General features: G+C 42.1%; 3 protein-coding genes across 4 annotated transcripts in view; 1 reads left to right on the top strand and 2 right to left on the bottom strand.

Moving 5' to 3' along the window:
• The first annotated feature begins 304 nt into the window (after nucleotides 1-304).
• On the top strand, nucleotides 305-3,056 carry ribc2 (RIB43A domain with coiled-coils 2). Its single transcript, XM_069686323.1, has 7 exons — nucleotides 305-441; nucleotides 1,230-1,311; nucleotides 1,497-1,814; nucleotides 1,891-2,009; nucleotides 2,382-2,540; nucleotides 2,639-2,805; nucleotides 2,898-3,056. Exons 1-7 carry the CDS (start codon nucleotides 325-327, stop codon nucleotides 2,965-2,967), a joined length of 1,032 nt encoding a protein of 343 aa, XP_069542424.1. The 5' UTR covers nucleotides 305-324; the 3' UTR covers nucleotides 2,968-3,056.
• ada2a (adenosine deaminase 2a) lies at nucleotides 2,918-11,517 on the bottom strand. Of its 2 annotated transcripts, none has more exons than XM_069686321.1 (10): nucleotides 11,480-11,517; nucleotides 10,508-10,821; nucleotides 9,755-9,974; nucleotides 7,594-7,807; nucleotides 7,385-7,512; nucleotides 7,185-7,275; nucleotides 5,021-5,129; nucleotides 4,378-4,535; nucleotides 4,022-4,224; nucleotides 2,918-3,913 (listed from the first exon to the last, which is right to left on the bottom strand). In XM_069686321.1, the coding sequence occupies exons 2-10, from the start codon at nucleotides 10,818-10,820 to the stop codon at nucleotides 3,823-3,825; spliced, it is 1,527 nt and encodes a 508-aa protein (XP_069542422.1). In that variant the 5' UTR covers nucleotide 10,821; nucleotides 11,480-11,517; the 3' UTR covers nucleotides 2,918-3,822. The 2 variants fall into 2 exon arrangements, with proteins under 2 accessions (XP_069542422.1, XP_069542423.1); XM_069686322.1 differs by lacking the exon at nucleotides 11,480-11,517 and adding an exon at nucleotides 11,217-11,274.
• A 1,232-nt stretch (nucleotides 11,518-12,749) lies between these two features.
• The window catches only part of cecr2 (CECR2 histone acetyl-lysine reader), a 40,521-nt gene continuing 33,660 nt past the window's right edge, over nucleotides 12,750-19,610 (bottom strand). The window contains exons 15-19 of the mRNA XM_069686787.1: nucleotides 19,458-19,607; nucleotides 18,529-19,333; nucleotides 15,943-17,986; nucleotides 15,493-15,560; nucleotides 12,750-15,277 (exon numbers count right to left, since the gene is read on the bottom strand). Of these exons, the coding sequence (XP_069542888.1) occupies nucleotides 15,509-15,560; nucleotides 15,943-17,986; nucleotides 18,529-19,333; nucleotides 19,458-19,607 (3,051 nt within the window). The 3' untranslated portion in view covers nucleotides 12,750-15,277; nucleotides 15,493-15,508. The remainder of the gene's footprint in view (nucleotides 15,278-15,492; nucleotides 15,561-15,942; nucleotides 17,987-18,528; nucleotides 19,334-19,457; nucleotides 19,608-19,610) is intronic.

Raw genomic sequence — 19,610 nt, 5'->3', positions numbered from 1 at the left:
CTAACACATTTTTGATAAATTGTTTTGTGTCACAGAATGTTTTGTGAAAAATGAAAATAAACAGTTTTAAAAAAAGATCTGTAAAGCAAATGCACAAAAAGAAGGTTTATATCGTTTCTAAACAGTACTTTGCCATAGAAAGCACAATATCTGAGTTGTGTGCGTTCTCAGAGCAAGGACTCGGTATTACACCGGAAAATGCCGACTTCCTACGAACGCTTACAAACTTTAGTTTCCTAGCAACCTGACTGTTTGAAATATAGTTCGTGTGTTAGGCCTTCAATAGTCTCCGTAAACACTGAAAACTAAATATTTGAAGCCAAAATGTTTAACGTGGAGTTACTGTCAGGCCGCATCGCTAAAGCGAGTCTTCAGAGGCGTCGCATCGAAGAAACTGCGAGACAAGAAAGGATTTTTAATGACAAAGTGAGGACGATCGGGGTAAGCTAACTCATCTAGCAGAGGAATGCTAACCAAAGGATGCTAACGCTAAGTGTTAACTTGTTATAAACATACATTTAACTGCTGTGGTTTTTGAAGTATTCGAAATCTGTACTCAAGTAAAACTACTAATACCATACGGTAAAAAAAATACTCCGTTACGAGTATAAAAGCCTGCATTAAAAATAACTCCAAATTATCAGGAAATTTTACGACGAGTATAAAAAGTAGAAGTCATTCTGTTACTGTTATAGCCTACTATTAATGAATAGCCATATAATTATTTTTACTCATGCATTACTATAAAAGCAGGATTCAACTGTTGTAGTTAGTTGAGGTTGGGCTTATGTTTTATCATTTTGAATAAATTAAATTAATAAAAACTATTAATTAAAAAAATAATAATCATGAAATGGTGAGAAATGCTGCCACGATTATTTAGTGACACTTTCACAATGCTTATTTGGACAAAAACAACTTAAAGAGGATAACGAGAATCATAAAATCCTGTCATTTGAAAAGTTGGAATGACTTAGCATTTAAATAGGACATGTACATTGTGTTAATAAATAGTTATAAATAGTAATTTTATAACAAAGCATCATATTTTATAAGGTCTTTGTAAGTTCTGGAATGCAATAATCTCAATTTGAGAAGTAACCAAAGTTTTAAAATACCTGTAGAATAAGTACAAGTACATCAGATCTGTATAAAGGTAAAGTACCTGAATTAAAGTACGTAGTTTCATTTCCCCACTGTGCTATAACAATTGTGTTTTGTTTTTATAGGTTGACAAGGAAGCCCTGGACACACAAATAAAAGAAAAGAAAAAACAAGAGGAGGCTGCAAGAGAGAAACAAAATGCTTATGGTGAGCTCTTTCTTAATGTCACATGACTGAAATTTATCACAGAAAGAGAAAGAGAGAATTTAATCAGGAAAAGAATGAGCTTACACGTCCATATACAAACGCATTATGGACTATATGCTTGTGCAGTTATAATTTTGTATAGTCTCTATCATTGTGTCTGTGTTTGGGATGTGTTCCCCCTCTAGATGCCGACATGCTCCATAATAGCAAAGTAGCTTGCCTTCTCCATAACAGACAAGTGAAGGAGAGGCATGCGGTGGAGAAGGCCATCGTCAGTTACCGGCATCAGTACCAGCAGCCACGGAGCCAGCGAGAGTATGACCTGAACGACCCGGACTGTAGAAAAACAGAGCTGGGTGCTGCACAGATGATGCTCCCGGGCCTGGTGGGTGAGGATCTGGAAAGTAAGAGCAGACGGCAGAGGCAAAGAGAGCAGCTCAGAGGGTGGCTCATGCAGCAGCAGAGCGAACGAGCTTCAGGAGGACATCAACAAAAACTGGAAGGTAGATCCCACACAGGACTCGGAGTTCTCAACCACATAAAACCCAAGCTCACTTCATCCTCTTTGCTGTCCTTCAGAGCAGCGCAATGACCAAAGCAGAGTAGAAATGGACACCAGAGCTCTGCAGCTTCAGAGCCTCGACACTGAGAGGAGAAGAGCTGCAGCTGTTGCCACTAAAGAGTACAACCTGGCCAAGGTAAGACATTCTGGTAATCGCTCAGACTGTCAGGTTAAGGGGGTTAACTTAGACTTAACTTGCTTAGATCACACCCGGAGATGTAATAATTGTAATGGAATGTACTTTGAATGCCATTTGAGGCACCAAATGTCATGCATGTAAACAGGCCAAAACAGATTGTATGAAGATCATTTATAATGTGACCTGGATTGAACCTGCCTTTTCCATTAAGTGAAAAACCTTTGACCTCACTGACGTATTAAAAAAAAACAATAATATTTTAATTCATTTTGAACAATAAAATTAAGTTTTTACTTGAGTTCAACTTTGAGGTGTAGCAACTTTCTATCATCCCCCCCTCCTTTTTTTGCTGCATCTGGATGCGCAAAGATTGAAGAGAAGAAGCTCTGTCAGAGAGATTATCAATCAGACACCACCCATGGAATGCTGAGAGTGCCTGGTCTTTGTCACAGCAGTGATAGGACAACCCCTCCAGAGAGCCTGCAGCAGGTCATCCAGTTCCAGAAATTTCAAATGGAGGAGAAAAGGGTAAAACTGGGACACCTGACACTGAAGATTCTTTCTTTAACTCTTAGAACAATGTGGGAGATGTTTACTGTGTTTGTGTGTTATCTGTGCATCTGTAGAGGATAGAAATGCAGAAAAAGCAAGAAGAGGAGCAACATGATCGTGTCCGTTTGGACTCAGCTCGTGCAGCTCTGCTGACTGAGAGGAAGCAGGCGCGACTGAACAAGCAGCTGAGGCAACACCTGGACAGCACCAACGTCCAACTGGCTGAAACACACAAAAAACAGTCAGTATCATTAAGTAAAGTGCATTTTATGTGTATTCAAGCAAATAAAGCATATTATCTCACTGTTTTTTTTAAACTGGTGTCATTTAAAGGAAACCAGACATCGAGAGAGGATGCATAGACGACAGCTTCTTCTCCAAGTTCAACACCTGCAGCAGATGATGGATGAGCTGTCCATTGATGACTGGTTTGTTACAAGTACTGATAACAGTGCCACATCAGAAGAACAATGAATAAACTGAACCATGCAGTAAATTATCAGATTTTTTTAATGTCAAATTTAGGTTTGGCAGTTGACAATGTTTAAATATCTCTGGATGATGCCGACTGTTCAAATCTTGGCTATTGCTATAAAAGTATGTTTGAATAATTCTCTTATTCTAATTATGTGTCTTATGGATTACATGAAATGTGCCTGCATGAGCAAAGCTCAACTATGCCCCCTTCCAACACCTTTCTAAGCTAAAACTCCACATTCAAATACATGAAAATTTTACATTCAAGTACAAAGAAAAAACAAATAAAACTATGTAAAAACTGTGTCTTCAGGAAGAGTGTTCAAAGCTTACTGAATTTGACACATTATCAGGATATCGAAATCACTCTTACAAAGCACATGCAGCACCACAAAATCAAACAGTAATAACAATGCTGCCTGGCACCTTTACTGTCCCCAAATATGAGCCTGTACCTTAAAGTCCAAACATATTAAAAGTCTTCAACAAAACTGGACACAACAAGACACCTTCCTTTGAAGCTTTTTACAATATTTAGCCCAAATTATTGACCTACATGTTATAGTACACAGCTTAAGCACGTTTCACACTGCTCAATGTATGAACTGTTTACAGCCAATTCCACTTTGTGGCAACTTGGACAGACACTTTTTCCACAGCAGATATGACTTGTCACGATAGGAAAGACACTTCTCCTATTCACTTTTAGAATTTGACCACGTCAAAAGGCTTTCCTTTCTCAAAGGAACATGAAGGCATTTGAAGATTGCTGCAGTTCCTCCTAAGGAGCATTTTCAGAGACAAATTTATCCCATCTTCTCTGCCACAGAGCCAGGGCTTTCTCCTGCTGCTTTGGACTTAAAGAACTGTACCTGAAAGACAGACAGACAGGGACATGTCAGTGAGCGGGCAGTGAGCACTCAGGCACAATTCAGCTGTAATTTTAAACTCCATTTCTTATCATCTCAGCTGAACATTACCTAATAGAGTTCATGGCCAGCTCTTTGAGGGAGCCTAAATGAGAACTGATGCCCCCAAAGCCCACAAAAGTTTCATAGAAGTCATGAGAGAGTCCAGAGGAACCGAACATGGCGGGGTCGTCGGAACTGATGACCACTGGTTGGTTCTCTGACATCAGAGCAGCTGCTGGATGGTTTCGCAGATCTTTTACAAGTTTCAACACCTGGAGGAGAATAAAAAGAAGGATGATTGTTTACAAGACACAAGAGCAATTCAATTACAGTGATGTTTCATAAGATTCAAAGTATTTCACTCTAGAACCTATAAAATGTGTGTATTTTGATGGTCCAGGTTGGTTTCCAGGATTACAGAGTACCTGGTTAGAGATGGGGCACACTTCCACAGCCACCCCTCTCTTCTTGGACATGTCTTTGGCCACCGGATGGCGAAGCAGAGCAAATCCATGTCCAATACGAGAAGTGTTCAACAAAATGGCATCTAACAAGTTCTGGTCCACCTCTGTGCCCTCCAGATCTACATGTTGTAGAGAGGAATTGTTATTTTAGGATGTTTTAATAACAACGTGATGGTTCTTATACAACCTTTATTTCTTCATTTCATTGTGTGTGTGTGTGTGTGTGTGTGTGTGTGTGTGTGTGTGTGTGTGTGTGATAAATAAAAAAAATCTAACACTTACATTGATTGTGTTCTTCTGTCACAACCTTTTTGACTATGAATGGATTTGAATCTTTGAAAGAAGCTTAACAGTTCCCCCTTGTGGAACATTAAAATACTACATTCTATAATCTACACCTTTACATATTGGTGTATTTTATTGATAAACTTTGAATCTTACATTCGTCTACATGCAAGGAATGAGCTACTTCTTTCACACATATTTATCTAGACAAAGTTGATTATCTCATCTGTTTAAAAACTACTGAGCCGCACACTCTGGTATCCTGTAAATGCACAAACTGAATGCTGAAGTTTTACACATCAGGCACTGACAAGCTCACCTGTCTCTCCAGCATGGAAAAAGAAAGGAAGCGTCACTCCTCTCTCTACTGGCATTGATAAGGCCTCTCTGAAGTACCACAGGGGTCTACCACTGTCCTCACGGCCCACCTGTACACATAGAGACAAAGTTCCTCCACAAATTAGCCCTGATTTTAAATTAGACATGTTTACAATTGTAGCTTCTTATGAAACAGACTGAAATGAATACTGATGCATCTATATGACCTACAAACAATGTCTGTAACCGCTGCAACAAGGTCGGTGTTGGGCGGAGATTGACAGATTAACTTTGTTTACATTTTCTGACTCACAAAGAGTGATACATTTGACTGTTGAAAGTTTAAAAATGTGTTTAAAAAAAATCAGATGCCGTTATTAGAATAATCCTAGAATAAAAAGGAAGGTTGTACATCTTTCATGGTCTGATTTAGAATTGTATTACCTTGCCTCTCAAGCATTTTACCTAGGCCATATTGCCAAAAAATATTATTAGAAGAGCAATGGAGGGTTGAAAATATACAGGTCTGTACTCAAAACCTCTTTTCATACATATTTACAAATGATAGAGGAACTACTTTTATGGTAAGGAACTTGGAGGTAACTTTGAGGAAAATGAAGAGATTTCTGAGCAATTCTAAAACATTCTTAAAGTTACAATAGTTGTTAGATATTCTTCAAAATTCCCCATTAAGCTGGACTTGGACTGATATTCAGACCAGATTTTGTTTGTCTAGTGAAGAATTTTTCAGGTATATGCAGCCAAGAAGTTAATGTAAAATCTCTTACCTTCTTTTATTTATTTATTTTATTTATTTATGTACAGCATTGTACAGTGATTTGAGGAAGCTATATCTGAATCTAAAGCAGGTAATAAATTAAACTGTAACGCGACTGTGCTAAATACTTGATTCTGATTGGTTAATTACGGCATTCCAAGGTCTGCTATTTCTCAATAACAGGCCGTTGTTATGAAGTACAGACCGTTGCTAGGGATATGGCTCCAATCGTACAATTCGGAGGACTAACTGTAATCATATGAATCCGTGCAAAGAACTCCTGCATATTTGAGATCGTTTTGTTTACAGCGGGCAAAAAAGATTGGACAAAAACAGCTGAGAGAAAAGATGCAAAAACTGAAGGCTGCGACAGAGAGATCTACAAAACTGATGACGGCACATGAAGTAAGCATAAACAGAACACAGTACAGGATACGTTGGTGTTTAAAGAGGGTGAATGGAAAAGAAAATGTCAACAGACTCTGACAGTGACGAGACAAAAAAAACCTCAGTCAAGTGCTGTGTTGATTCCTGCGGTCCGGTTCACTGTGTCTTCCTTCATCATCAGTGGAAATGTTTCCATAATGTGAGTAATAACAGCTAGCTTAGCTCATTTTAAAGTTTTAATCTCTAAGATCTCAGTTTATTTTTATCATTGTTGAGCAGGAGACCACCACATAGGTGACAATCAACACAGGAAATATATGATTAAAAAAAAAACATAAACTTCCATTTTGAGTTCAACAGAACTTGAATAAAGCTTACCTTTATCAGCGTTTAAAGTAAAAATCTGTTATTGGTACTAAACACCAGTGGTGTGACCAAGTCATCTTTGCCCAAGTATGTCTCAAGTCATTTTGTCAAAGTCTCAAGCAAGTCTGGAGTCAAGTCCCAAGTCATGTCACTTTTTTTCCACCCAAGATCCAGCACTCTTACCTGTAGTATCCGGTCTTTATAAAGAGAAAAGACAAGGTGTTAGCAGCCCGTCTAATAATGATATTGGCCAATTAATATAACCTGTTCAAAAAGTATGACAATGAATTGTATCTGTTTTATCTTGGCACAGGCTTCGATGTTGCATGTTGCCATAGCGAGGAGTTTGACTGACAGCCAGCCATCCAATCATTACGATCACAGACCGGGGGGCTTTTTGAGTCATCCAATCATGATTCCCACTTTGCACTGCGTACATACTGGATAGTTAGATAGAAACTTGACAGTGAACAGTGAATTTTATCATTTTATATTTATCATCAATTATTTTCATTTATTTTTGTCAAGTCAAGTCGCAAGTCATCAAAACAGTGACTCGAGTCGACTTGACTCGAGTCTCAAGTCCACATCTCTGCTAAACACTGCCCACACTATAACTGCTGCTGCCTCTCACCAGGTCAAAACCAGCCATGATGTCTGGGAAGTCCCTCTTAAGCTTCATAGCCTTCTCCACAACTCCAATCATCACGGACATATTTACTCCCCTGAAACGCACAGTGTTCAAGTGTGATCAATGTAAAAAGCATCTCAATAAGAAGAATGCATTTCTAACTAATCAGTACAATCCTTTGCAAGGACACTCAGAGGATTTACCTGTTGACTGTGAAGATTATTCTTGCTCCAAAGAAGTCTGGGTGCTCGGCTGTGAACCGTCTAGTGACCTCCTGGTAGGTCTTCAGAGTCCACACTGTGTCGTGAGTGCTCCCGTCCAACTCGTATATCTGAGAACCACAATTATTTTTAACAATACATAAACAGACAGGTGATATACTGAACACAACATGCTCATGGCATTTCTGTACCTCTGGGAGTAGAGCTCGCAGCTCCAGATACATGATGTTGTCCATGTAGAACTGGGTGAGGCCTTCGTAGTAGTAGTCTCTGAACACAGGTGCGTATGTGACCAGACCCCACGCTGCGAGGAAGGCCTGTTCAAACCTGGACCACACCACATCCTGGCTGGGGTACACAGTTTCTGGATCCTGGTCGGTGTAGAGCGTCAGGTTACCCATGATGCTATTAGTGAAATCATGAAGACATGTTGTGATCAGAATATTTGGATGAGTTTGGATCCACATATTTATTTCTTGTTTTTTCTGTGTAGACGACCTTGAACTTTAAGGAAAACATCTAAAGTTGTGACCAAAAAGTACAACCATAAAGTTATAATCTCAAAGATCTCAGTTTTGTTCTCTTTGGGCGGCACCCGTGGTGATAAACAGTAATAGCGGGAGCACACTTCCCAGATATCCAGACAGTGCTGCATGTGTGACGTCCACGGTTGGCTCCGGTTGTAACTCTTGATTTTCCTGGCTGACGGTCGCTTTCCTTTTCAGACTGTTTGCTTCATCTGAGCGTCGAGTTTGTTTCTTTTTCTTTGGATTTTCACTTCTTGTTGAAGTTGTATCTGTAGTCATCCATCTTTTCTTTGTTTGTTCAGCCATAGTAGATTACTGTTTACTCGCAACACTTGCAGAGACCGGAAAAACAGCTGCTTAGCTCCGCCTACCCTCTCTGGCAGACCAACCACTGCTGGCTGATGGAAAACGTGTCACTAACTGGGCGCCGCTTGGGATTTGTTCTGTGAAAGTCACACCAGACACCCAGTCCATAATAATACTATATACTGCAAATGCAAAGGCTTTCATCAGTGGGCCATAGGCTCAGTCACCATTGTTACCTCATTCGGCGATAGATAGAGACTTAACAGACATTTATTTACATGAAAATCTTCGATCTTATCACTTTAAAGTAAAAATGTCAAATCTTCTACCTGTCCTACCAAATGCTGTATAACTGTCCTTCAGAATCAGGGTTTGTTGCAAGTAGATTTACACATACAAGGAATTTGTCTTGGTGTTTTGGTGCATTACTGTAAACATACAGTCAGAATAAACAATGGGAAACAAAGTGAGCATCTGTACTTTGATAAAATGATAAAATAAACAATATAAATATAAAAGAATAGTATATAAAATCTGTAAAATATGTCTTTGGTGTATGAAAACAGCGGTTAAGTTTGTAAAAGAATGCAGTGTTGCCAAGGCAGCGTGTAAAAGTTTACAGTATGAACTAACCAAGTTAACATTTGATATCTTGCCACAACATCTTGTTTGGGAAATACATCACGGTAAAGAAGTAATGATATGATTTTATGGAACTATAAATAAATAAACTGTATTGTGTTAAACCTGATCTAAATTAAACTGCCATCCTGGATAAACAAACAATGATTACTTCAGTTAGATATTTCCTGTTTTCCTTGTGCCATTCAGGTAACGGGCAATAGTATCAGAGTGTGAAGATACACCGATTTAAGTGATTAAACGTACTGCAAACTGTTTTTAAGTATGAAAGTAAGAGCGCTGTACTGGTGCAGGGCAGCGGTGGCATGACAGGTCAGAGGGAGAGACCGGACATCCTGCAGCTTAAAAAGACGCCACATTGGGAGGAAGTATTTGACAGGTGGAACTTCAAGCTACTGTGGGGAACAATCTTTTTGTGTCCATCTTGGCGACCCCTGTGGACAAAGCGGTACATCATATCTCTTTGCTGATCTTGTCCTGTACATGCAGGCGCTCAGAGGGAGGGTGCGGGTGAGTTCGGACTGAAGTGATGACGTAATATGAAACTTTGTTTGCTCATGAAGCCTGATGCTCCTCCGCAGCTCTGCGTTTAACACTGAAATATATGAACTGCACAGCATATGGACATATGACAGCGTGTGGAAACGGAGTTTATACTTTAGATCAGATCGTGACGTTATTGAATAAGGTACAGAGCATGAGGAACACACACAGATCAGCGTCCTCACTGCATGATTACAGCATTGCTGCCGTCTCTTCTTCTTGTTATTGCCTACTAGTGCGCTTCAGAGAAGAAATAGTCTAATCTTTGTGACGTGATGACATAATGTAGTGTTGTTAATATAGTGTTGTTCTGCCTGTCTTCAGTTAAAGTCACCTGTTGTCTAGATCTGTGGGGTTGACCATCTTGGCCCTGAGGTTCTCCAGCAGGGTCCAGGCAGAGCAGCGAGCCAGCGCTTTGGGCACTCGTGACGAGAAGATGAATCTGATGGAGTGGTTGTCTGTGCAGCACATGTAGCAGTTTGGACGATAGGTCACGTTCTTCACCAACCACTCAGCATTAACCATAGAGAGGTCGTGGACATGGAGAGCTCCCCCTGAAGAACACATTATGAAAGAAATACAGAAATTAACAAATCAGATCCTGTGTTAGTTTTGAACCTCTAAATAAACCAGCTTGGACAAACTGAACTCATACCCACAAATTCTGCCCAGAACCTGGGTGTTATAATTGACGATCAGCTAACCGTTCATGTGGCCTCGATTGCTCTGTCAGGTCGATTTGCCCTGTACAATGTCAGGAAGATCAGACCCTACTTGTCAGAGCATGCAACACAACTGCTTGTACAGGCTCTCTTTAAATCACGCGTTGACTGAAAATTGCCTCAGAATGACTGTAGCACAGTCTACCTATATTGAGGATGCTCTGTCTATATGATTGTTGAGTTGAGAAGTTGCCCTGTGTCTCTCAAGGTTTTTGATGTTATTTAGACCCCTTTATCGCCTGCTGACTCGCTGAAGTTGTATGTGGCTGCAAATTAAAACCCAAAGCAACAACCACCAGTCTACAAAGACAATAGCAAGAGTAAGACATGAAAAAGCTTGTGTTTCGATGTGACACTAAACATACCTTTGGGCATCTTCTGGAGCAGGCTAAAGATGGGGCTGTTATTGATGAGGGACCTGGCCCTGAAGAAGTGCATGGCAGGAGGAAAGTCTGCCTTAATTATCTCCTCCTGCTTCATTTTAAACAGAAGAGCATCCAGACGCTGCTCAGCATCAGTTAAAACCACCCGTCCACCTGTCTGCATGGAGGCCTCCAGCTGCATCAGGGCCTCTCTCTGCCGGGGGTCTGGGATGGACAGGCAACCATTCAGGCAGTATAAGAGCAGACAGAAGACAGCCGCGTGGGGGCGCTGTGGTAAGACTGTCATGGTCTGCATGCTGTGAGAGGAAACAGTTACAGAGGTAAACAACAAGCCCGATTGAGGAGACAGATATGAAACGATTTTTCTAAGAGCATCAAAAACAAATGTTTGACATAAGCTAAGCTAAACCTTCAACTTCAGCTAGAAAATAGAAATCATTGACCCGGTGTTTTCTCAAACCGCAGATAGAGTAAAAGGGGAAGCACTGCTCATGTTTAGTGACGTTATATCTTAAAGTGCACTGCATTCAGGGAAACAGTACATTACAACAACAAGGGAAGGCTAGGTTAACTCAGTCATATATGTGTTAATACGAGAGGAACATTGACTTATATCGTGCAAAACAGGTTAAACACTAAACAGACATTGACACTTCATTGCCTGTTAACGTTATGAATGTAAAATCCTTACTACGCTTATATCTTAACTGAAGGTTGAAGGTGAAGAGAAATCTGTCGCTTAGCTGGTGCTTCCACAAGTGACGATGATTCAGTCAACAGTCCATTTGGGAGTCACCTATCAAACAGCAGACAATCGCTAAACTTACTCGACAGTGTCAGAAGAAATATCCTTGTTGTCAGATAGCTTACACTGTTACATCAGTTTCACGAAACAGGCTCGCAAACAAAGACCGCTAACACGAAAGCTACCGGGGGTAACGTTTATTAAAGCACCTTATTGGGTTTGTAGTCCTTGTGCTTAGCCTGGCAGGCAAACGTTATTTTAGCTGTATCTTAATCCCGCCTCCTTCGCTCTGATTGGCCGAAAATCAAAACTGATAACCATTTGATTGGTGGAGTGAGGAGGTCGGACTAATAATCGCCAAGACAAAGATTAGGGAATCAATTCCAATAGTAGTAAATGCATGTTATCTAGGGACACATTATCTTACGTATTTTCCCCCCTGAATATTTCATTCTATAAAACAAACAGTAAAAATATTGGGCTTAAGCAGTAATATCTAAAAATCCAACCGTAAATAAATATTTTTTCTAACATTATACACTGCATTTATCTACAAAATAATGCTAATAATCAAGTTTCTATATGAGGCATGCACACATATTAAACAGAAAGATAAGATAAATATTTATACCCAAGATAAAAACAAATAATCTCTCCAGTCACAATGACAAAAATATAATATAAATACAGAGACATCTGTTACCCTTTAATATACACTTTCATATCTGGTCATCGATGTGTGGAATATTTTAAAACTTACTGTCATCAAAACAACTGATATTTATCAGGGTGGAAATTATAACGCCATACACTTATTCTACAGTTCTTTATGTTTCAACAGAAATGCAATACTCTTACAGGCAAATAACACAAATGAAATTTACTATAAAAGCTGTTTGTTTACTGTTGTACACGTTCTTGTTTTCCCACTTTCAAAATTTAGTTTAACAACCTGCCTATTTAGGCTCTATTAGAGGACCTTAATTACATGCAGCATCTGCCAAGTTTGTCCTCATTAATCCTCAACAAAAGAATATATTACTTGTTAGCTCAGGAGGAGCCTCTTGACTGAAGCCTGAGGAGTCGTGTGGTGGTTCCTTCTCGTACTCTGACGTCACATCATATCTTTCACTCCTGCAGACATGAGAAGGGTCAGACAGAGCAGTGACAATCTGTGGAGGGTGTTCGTCAAGAAGAGGAGAGCTAATTAAAGGTGACGATGTGAGGTGCTCTAGTAGATTAATTCACTGTCTTGCATTGGTCCTGTTTTCCATTTTTGCATGTCATTACATTTGGCCTTTCTGTTTCTTACCGGATTACTATGGCCTTGTTGTCTGTCTAAAGAAAGACTGTTACAATAGAGGAAAATCCACCAATCTGCTCCTATCGATTTGTGCTTAGTAAGGATGAAAAGTTATTTTTTTCCTAATGAAACAACCTTTTAATTGACATTGACAAAACATACTCTTGTTCGAGAAAAGTTATTTATTTCTAAGAAATGTACAGTATAGAAAATACTCCATTCCATTTCCAAAATAATCTATGTCAGTCAGATAAGAACTTGTAAACGTCACTTAAAAATGAAAAGTACAGGTCTTCTGTTTCAATGCTGCCATGCTACTGAGGTAAAAGACAACTGCCCAAAAAACATCAAGAAATAAAGAAAACATACACCACATTTATATTAAAACAAGTCCAAAAATGTACAAAAATTATTAAAAGAGCAAATAAATATGATTCACATTTTATCACGTCTAAATGGTTTTCACTAGTGCAGAGGGATGACAGCAGAAAGAAACATGAAAGTTGAATGTAAAATTGCTGGTGCCGATTCTACACACCAGAAACACACACACAAACACACACTCACAAATCTGTTCACCATAAGAGAGTATCACTTTTAAAATCAACACTGTCCTTCACACATTAGACAGCACGGGTGAACACACTACCTCCAAAGTGGCCCAATTAGGCCCACGAAATAATGAGACAATTCAAAGACTTGTGTGACACATTTACAAAATTGTCTCACAGCTTCTAAAACTCTCCTATTTCATCTTCTTCCTCAGTTATTTCCTCACAATGTCATAGATATCTACTGCTAAAGAAATCCCCAGTAATGCAGCCAAACTCTATGCAGTCGATAACAGACCCTCGACTGGAATAACGCCTACTTTGTCTAGTTTAAACAACATGTAGGCAGGAAATCATGCAATCTGTACAACTAAAACGACCCACTTACAGAGCCCCACTTCAGACATATGACAACATATCGTCCATCATACATTTAAGACGACATTAAAAACTGAGAATGAAAGTGCTGTCTAATAAAACGATAGTGTACACTTTCAAAGGATTGCTTCTTTTGCAGAACACCTGCATTCAAAGTCGAACTGTCAGCTGAACTATCACGTCAGCATCTCGTCGACAAGGCCAACAAAACAAGCTGACAGGAAAGATTTTTCCTCCTAAGATGGTGAGGTATTGTAAGGCCATTTCACCATTAGTTCTGTAAGAATACAAACTGAAAGTGGTGCTAAAAACATCAGCTGGTGCAGGAGGGACTCTGTAGATGCCACTGAGTGTTTGGATGAGGTAGATTGTGACTGTGTTGACAAACAGTGACATCAGGAATGTAGAATAAATCACATTTAATCCCTCTCACTTGTAGTCAACTTTGAGAAGAGGGTTTTTTTGGGGGGGGGGAGTCCAACCAATAAAATAAAAAGTTCTTCACATGAGCTGGATTGATTTGCCACGGTTGCAGTCCCATTTTCCTCACGCTGCTCCTCCTTCAAATCATGCAGAAAAATACCCGTATATAGAAACTGTACACCCTGAGGATACGTTTAGTATTGACATGGGGAAGAGGAAGCACTCAAAGAAGAAACCATGCAAAGGGCAGAGCGAACACAGAGCTAAAGAGGTGGAATGCATCAATATGTCACTCTTATAAAAACAACAGGGGGTTTAATGTGTGTTTTTTCTGTGTTTGTGCATTATGCCAGCTAGAAGGACAAGTCACAGTTTGAGAATTTTAGAATTCCCTCTCCTGGGACAAGAGGTAAGGATATAGTTTCACACATATATGTTTGACTACAAATAAGACTATCCAAGGCCACTCAATTTCAGGATGTCTAGACTAACAAACTCCATAGTGCATAACAGAGTTAGCTACAGCTGGATACAAACTGCACCATCTTTGCCAGTCCCTTTCTTCTAGTTAAAGACATTCTTAACAATGAAGGCAGCTTTGAAAGATGCATATACTGTGTGTTTACTCCACGAGCAGAGAAACACTATTAAGAGTTGGGGTAGAAATGGACAGTAACTGGGCCTTTTTCAGGACGGTCAATGTGTTTGTGTCCTTTCACATGCGGCTAATCTGCTGCACACACCTCTTTGTCCACACATTCACTCATACATTCACAAAGGAAACCAAGGCAATTGTAAGGGGTCTGTGAGTGACTTAAATCAGGTGACAGTCTCATAGTACCTCCTTTTCTACACCTGAGTTTAAAGATATGGTTGGAACAGTAAATAAAAAACAGCCCCTCTTGTTTTCATCAGTCTGCGACGGCTCAAAGAGGAGAGGGCTGTCCAGTGTTCTTGAAGGCAGTGTCCCTTGTAATTGGCAGGTCGGCCTAGTGGTTAAAAAGCCTGCCCTTCTGCAGGAAGATCCAGATTCAAATGCTTATGTATGAAAGCAACCTTGAGGGCGAAGTGTCCTTGAGCAAGTCAGTGAATCCCACTGTGCTGTTCAATAAGTGACACTGTGCAAGTCAAGCCAACACAGATTTGTTCTCCAGGATTTGATAACATTTCACGTTATTATCTTGGTGCTGCCTGCTTGGATCTTAAAGTCCAGTGGAGGTCAAAACAGAGCCAAAAGTTTTTGTCCAGTGTAAGAAAAACAGAGATGTTTGTGGCGCAAAGTTTAGTCTCTGTCAGCATGCCCACACATTCTCCCTTTCGGCTCACTCCTTTTGTCTTCAATAATAACATGCCTGAAAGGAGGAGAAGAAACACTTTGTTAAACATCTACAGTTGATATCACCATGGTATCATTTCTGTGTTTGGCAGCATGTTCAGGTTCTCAGGAAGAGATACCAGAGGCAATGCATTTACATTTATATTTAAGAAAGGAAAATGAAACAGGAAATTACTGTAAGCTGTGAGAAAACATATATAGTGTATCGTGCCAAAAGTTATATCTACTCACACTAATATGGAACTTGTCACACTCCTTGTTTACTGCTCGGGCCGCCTGGAGCTGCCATCATCTGTTGCCTGTGACCACAAAGTAACAAAACAATGAATGTTGTTAACATTGTTGTTAAAAAGGTCAGCCTTCAGTGTTGGGCCAGCAGCTGACACCAAACAAAATTAACAGTGTGTTACTGTTGTCAAATTTAATAAGAAATAGCAGTTTCCTACTTTGACTCGACACAGAAACATTAATGATCTATTAGTCACAACCCACAGCTTTTTTGTGTTATTGGATTTTGTTTGTAGGTTATACAAGCATTTATTTTGAACTACAAGTTATAAGATTTAAAAGTCAGAAGTATACATATAAAAAGTAAACACTACAAATTACTACAGATACTAAGGGAATTATAATTCAAGGATTGAACCTGAAATCAACACAATACTTGATAAATCATTGTACCCTGGATGTAGGAAGTGTTCTGGTGCAAGTCCTCTCTGCTGCATCATCATGCCCTGGAAGTGCCCCATGGGTCGTGGGTGTCTGTACATGGCCATGCGAGTCTGGCCTGGGGAGTAGGGAAGCTGCTGGGGCCGCTGCAGAGCCTCCATCAGGTGTGGGTGAGGTCTTTGGGCAGCATAGCGTCCTGAATCTGGGTACGGCTGGCCAGGGTAAGGGGCTCCGTTACCACTTCCTTGAGCATGAGCCATCATGTGGGGCGGAGGAACGCCGCCTTGCTGCATCCCAGGGTGAACGGCGCGAGGGTCGTACATGAAGCCGGACACCATGTGTGCCGCAGAGGCAGGACGGTGGTGCTGTTGAGGAGGCTGGGTGCTTCGGCGGCGGGCAGCAGCATTGTGGCTGTCGAGGTCCAGGATTTCTTTAGGGCTTTCAGATCGTTCTGAGCTCTCAGTGTGAGCCTGGTTTGCTGGGCTGCCTCCACTGGCCTGCTCCCTGCCTGCACGCTTTCCCTCCTCTGAGCCGCCGGGGTGCGGCCCAACTTCAGGAGCAGGTCCAGGGGACAACAAAGAGCCCTCAGAGCCCAGTGGAGACACACTGCTCTCCTTTAACTGACCAGTTCCTCTTGAACTGAGTACAGGGACATAGGCATTGGGTGGCACTGTTTGGCGAGGCTGATAATGAGAGCGATGCCACTCCTCTGGAGGATAACTCCCTCTACTGTTGGCCTGAGCTTGTGTATGTTGTTGGGGGTAGTAGTGCTGCTGGTACTGATGAGGTGGGTACATGTTGGGATGGGCCTGAGCGTGCTGTTGGCCTGGCATGTGGTAGGAGTAGGCAGGCCCTCCTTGCTGGTGGTAGTTTGGGTGTTGAGCAGGATTGTGGAGGGGGTTCATGGTCTGATTGTGATACGGGTGGCGGGCAGATGGAGGCACGGGCCTGCTCATGTTTGTCTGGCTGTAGTTTGGATGTGGATGGTTCCCCATGCCATAAGGACCCATGGCTCCGTCTCCCTGGCCTTGGACGTGAGGGGGCATGGCTGGATTGTGAGCAGGTGCTGGCCCTCTCTGAACCTGCAGACCTGGGTTACCGCCCACCAGCGGGGTTTGATGATGATTGGGGCTGAAAGTCTGCTGTTTATAAACACCATTTGGAGGCGCTGATTTCATCACACTGTGTTGTTGGGGAACAGCAGTGCCTTCAGTGTCTGGTCTACTCGTGGGCTCACTCGGTCTTTGATCTCCGTGGTCTGCAGGGCTAGGCTGGGAGGGTAATAGTGGGGTAGGATGGCTGGGTGGCAAAGAGGTGAGAGGGGCTGGTTGAGGGGGTCCAGGTTGGGCTCCTTGTGTGGCACTCTGTGGCATCCCGTGCATGGGGCTGTTCTGTGTAGGACATTGTGGAGAGAGGTTTCGGGGAGGACGCAGAGAATTGTGTTGCTGTGTGTTCTGGGTCATCTGCTGTGGGGAACTCTGCGGGGGGCACTGAGGAGGGGAACTCTGGGCTGCTTGAGGTCTCTGCTGTTGGATGCTCTGCTGGTGTTCACTTTGCTGATGTGCATTCTGCATGTTTTGCAATTTGTTCTCTGCAACTTCCTGAGTGGAATTCTGTGATGCTGAAACCTGCAGTGGTGGTACGTTCTGCTGAGGAAGTACAGTGCTGGGAGCTTCTTGCTGTGGACTCTTCTGTGAATGTGGAGGGTGGTTATGTGGAGAGTAATTAGTGGAGCTGTCATTACTACCGTTGAAGTGGGATGAAACAGTATTGGCACAAATTTGTGAGGGATCATGGATGGCAGATTGTCTCTGGGCAGGTACGTCCTGCATGTGGCTCTCTGTTGAACTCTGGGGGATCCCTGGTCCAGACGGATTCTCCTGTGACTGGCCTGCATGAGGGGTCGGGGGGCTCTGCGTGTCCTCTGGTGGACCAGCGTGGTGTCCTGTGGGGCTATGGATGGACGGATGCTTTTGGTGTGGTGAAACAGTGTTTTTGTGTGATGATGCTTCATCTGAAATGTTGTTAGCAGCCATTTCGTTCCCTGATGTCGAGTCTGTTGACATACAAACAAACAAAGGGTAGTTAGCATTAAAAGAAACATGGAGAGCTTACTGTTGAAGACATAATAACTATTCAACAACAAGGTAGTAAGTAAATACTATTTCAAAATGCTGAGTGCTATGAAAAAGACTATCTTGACAATGTTTGTTTTCAATTTTCAAAAGCATGATTGACAAGTCAATTTAACAAAACAAAACTCATGTTTGATTTCACTCATTGAAGGTGAGACAGCAAACACATTTGTAAGCTTGCTAGTGAAGCTGAACTGATGACATGCCATCTCTTTTGTTCCCCCAAAGCCATCACTAAACTAATGAATATTCAATCTGCCACTTACTGTGAAAAATAATTAAAATCAAATTGCAAAAAACCATTGACACAGAGGACAGAAGAGAGTGGGGGCTGTGCTGATTCAAACACAGAGACTGTACATTGTACAAATAACATTTCTGTAGAGAAAGGTTAGACTGCGCTTGGGTTTCTTCATGCAGAATACAGACGGGGGAAAAAATTGAGAGAGAAGGTCAGGTCTACCTTTGGGCTGCATTTCTGTCTGTTGGGAAGGCTGGCTGTCTGGCCCATTGTCTCTAGCAGGACGCAGCAGCTGAACCTCAGGGGCAGGGGGAGGCTGCTGAGACGGCTGAGCTGGGATGCTGCCAACTCCTGATGGGGGCCCAGGCTGCTGAAAGTTGCTCATGTGCTGATGAGGGGGACCAGCAGGGGGTCCAGAAGAGGCTGACAGCTGCTGCAGGGCCAACATCTCCGGGCTTTCCAGCATGGAAGCCAAGCGTGTCCTGCCAGAGGAGTCTGGGTGGGGAACAGGGGGACGAGAGGACATGGGCCCCGGGGAGCTGACCGCTGCAGGGATTTGGTACTGGGCATTTGGAGGAGGGTGGGGGTATCCGGCAGCTTCCGGCCATGGTTTATGTCCCACTGGAGGGGGGACTCCACCGTAACTAAAGTTGCGCTGATTCACCATGTTGGGATCTTGCATGCGCATCCCATTTGGTCTCTCCTGGTGACTCATACCAGTCCACATATTGGATAGGCCCATACCAGGAGGCCTCATGCCAGGGTAGTTGTGCTGAGGAGGTCCTTCTGGCCCTGAGAATCTGTTGACCATGGGGTGCATGTTGTGGCCCTCTGGACGGTGGTGGGATGGATACATGCTAGCTTCAGGAGGAGGTCCAGGCTGGTGGGCTACAGGACGTGGGCCCAGAGATGGGCCATGTGTCGGACCCATGTATGGGTGCTGCTGCGGGTGTGGGGGCTGCTGCTGGTTAGGGTTTGGGCCTATTGGATACCTTGAAACCATGCGATGTCCTTCAACCATGCGATGCTGGGAGAAAAAAAAATGGTTATGGTTTTGTTCAACACGTACAATAGGGTGTTTCTGCTGTAAAAACTGAAGCTTAATCATGGTTATAATACATTTAATAAAAGGTACAATTAAATCCATATACCTGCATATTATAATTGTGGGGCAAGTGGTTAAAACCGGGGTCTCCATGCCGGGGAATGTGAGCCGGGTAAGGGAAGCGGGGATCCATGGCCATTCTCTGGGCATACATGTGAGGACCATGAGGACCAGGGGGGCCGTGAGGACGATGAAGCTG

This window comes from Semicossyphus pulcher, unplaced genomic scaffold (assembly GCF_022749685.1).
Source record: "Semicossyphus pulcher isolate SPU_LCO1_2020_fin unplaced genomic scaffold, fSemPul1.0.p SCAF_8, whole genome shotgun sequence".
Lineage (NCBI taxonomy): Eukaryota > Metazoa > Chordata > Actinopteri > Labriformes > Labridae > Semicossyphus > Semicossyphus pulcher.
This window is presented reverse-complemented; position numbering and strand designations above follow the sequence as displayed.

Coding starts and splice junctions, on each gene's coding strand:
- ribc2 (XM_069686323.1), top strand. CDS start 325: ATGTTTAACGTGGAGTTACTGTCAGGCCGCATCGCTAAAGCGAGTCTT. Junction 442..1,229: donor ACAAAGTGAGGACGATCGGG/GTAAGCTAACTC, acceptor TTGTTTTTATAG/GTTGACAAGGAAGCCCTGGA. Junction 2,541..2,638: donor TTCAAATGGAGGAGAAAAGG/GTAAAACTGGGA, acceptor GTGCATCTGTAG/AGGATAGAAATGCAGAAAAA.
- ada2a (XM_069686321.1), bottom strand. CDS start 10,820: ATGCAGACCATGACAGTCTTACCACAGCGCCCCCACGCGGCTGTCTTC. Junction 7,276..7,384: donor ATAATCTTCACAGTCAACAG/GTAAATCCTCTG, acceptor TGTGCGTTTCAG/GGGAGTAAATATGTCCGTGA. Junction 4,536..5,020: donor TTTCCATGCTGGAGAGACAG/GTGAGCTTGTCA, acceptor TACAACATGTAG/ATCTGGAGGGCACAGAGGTG.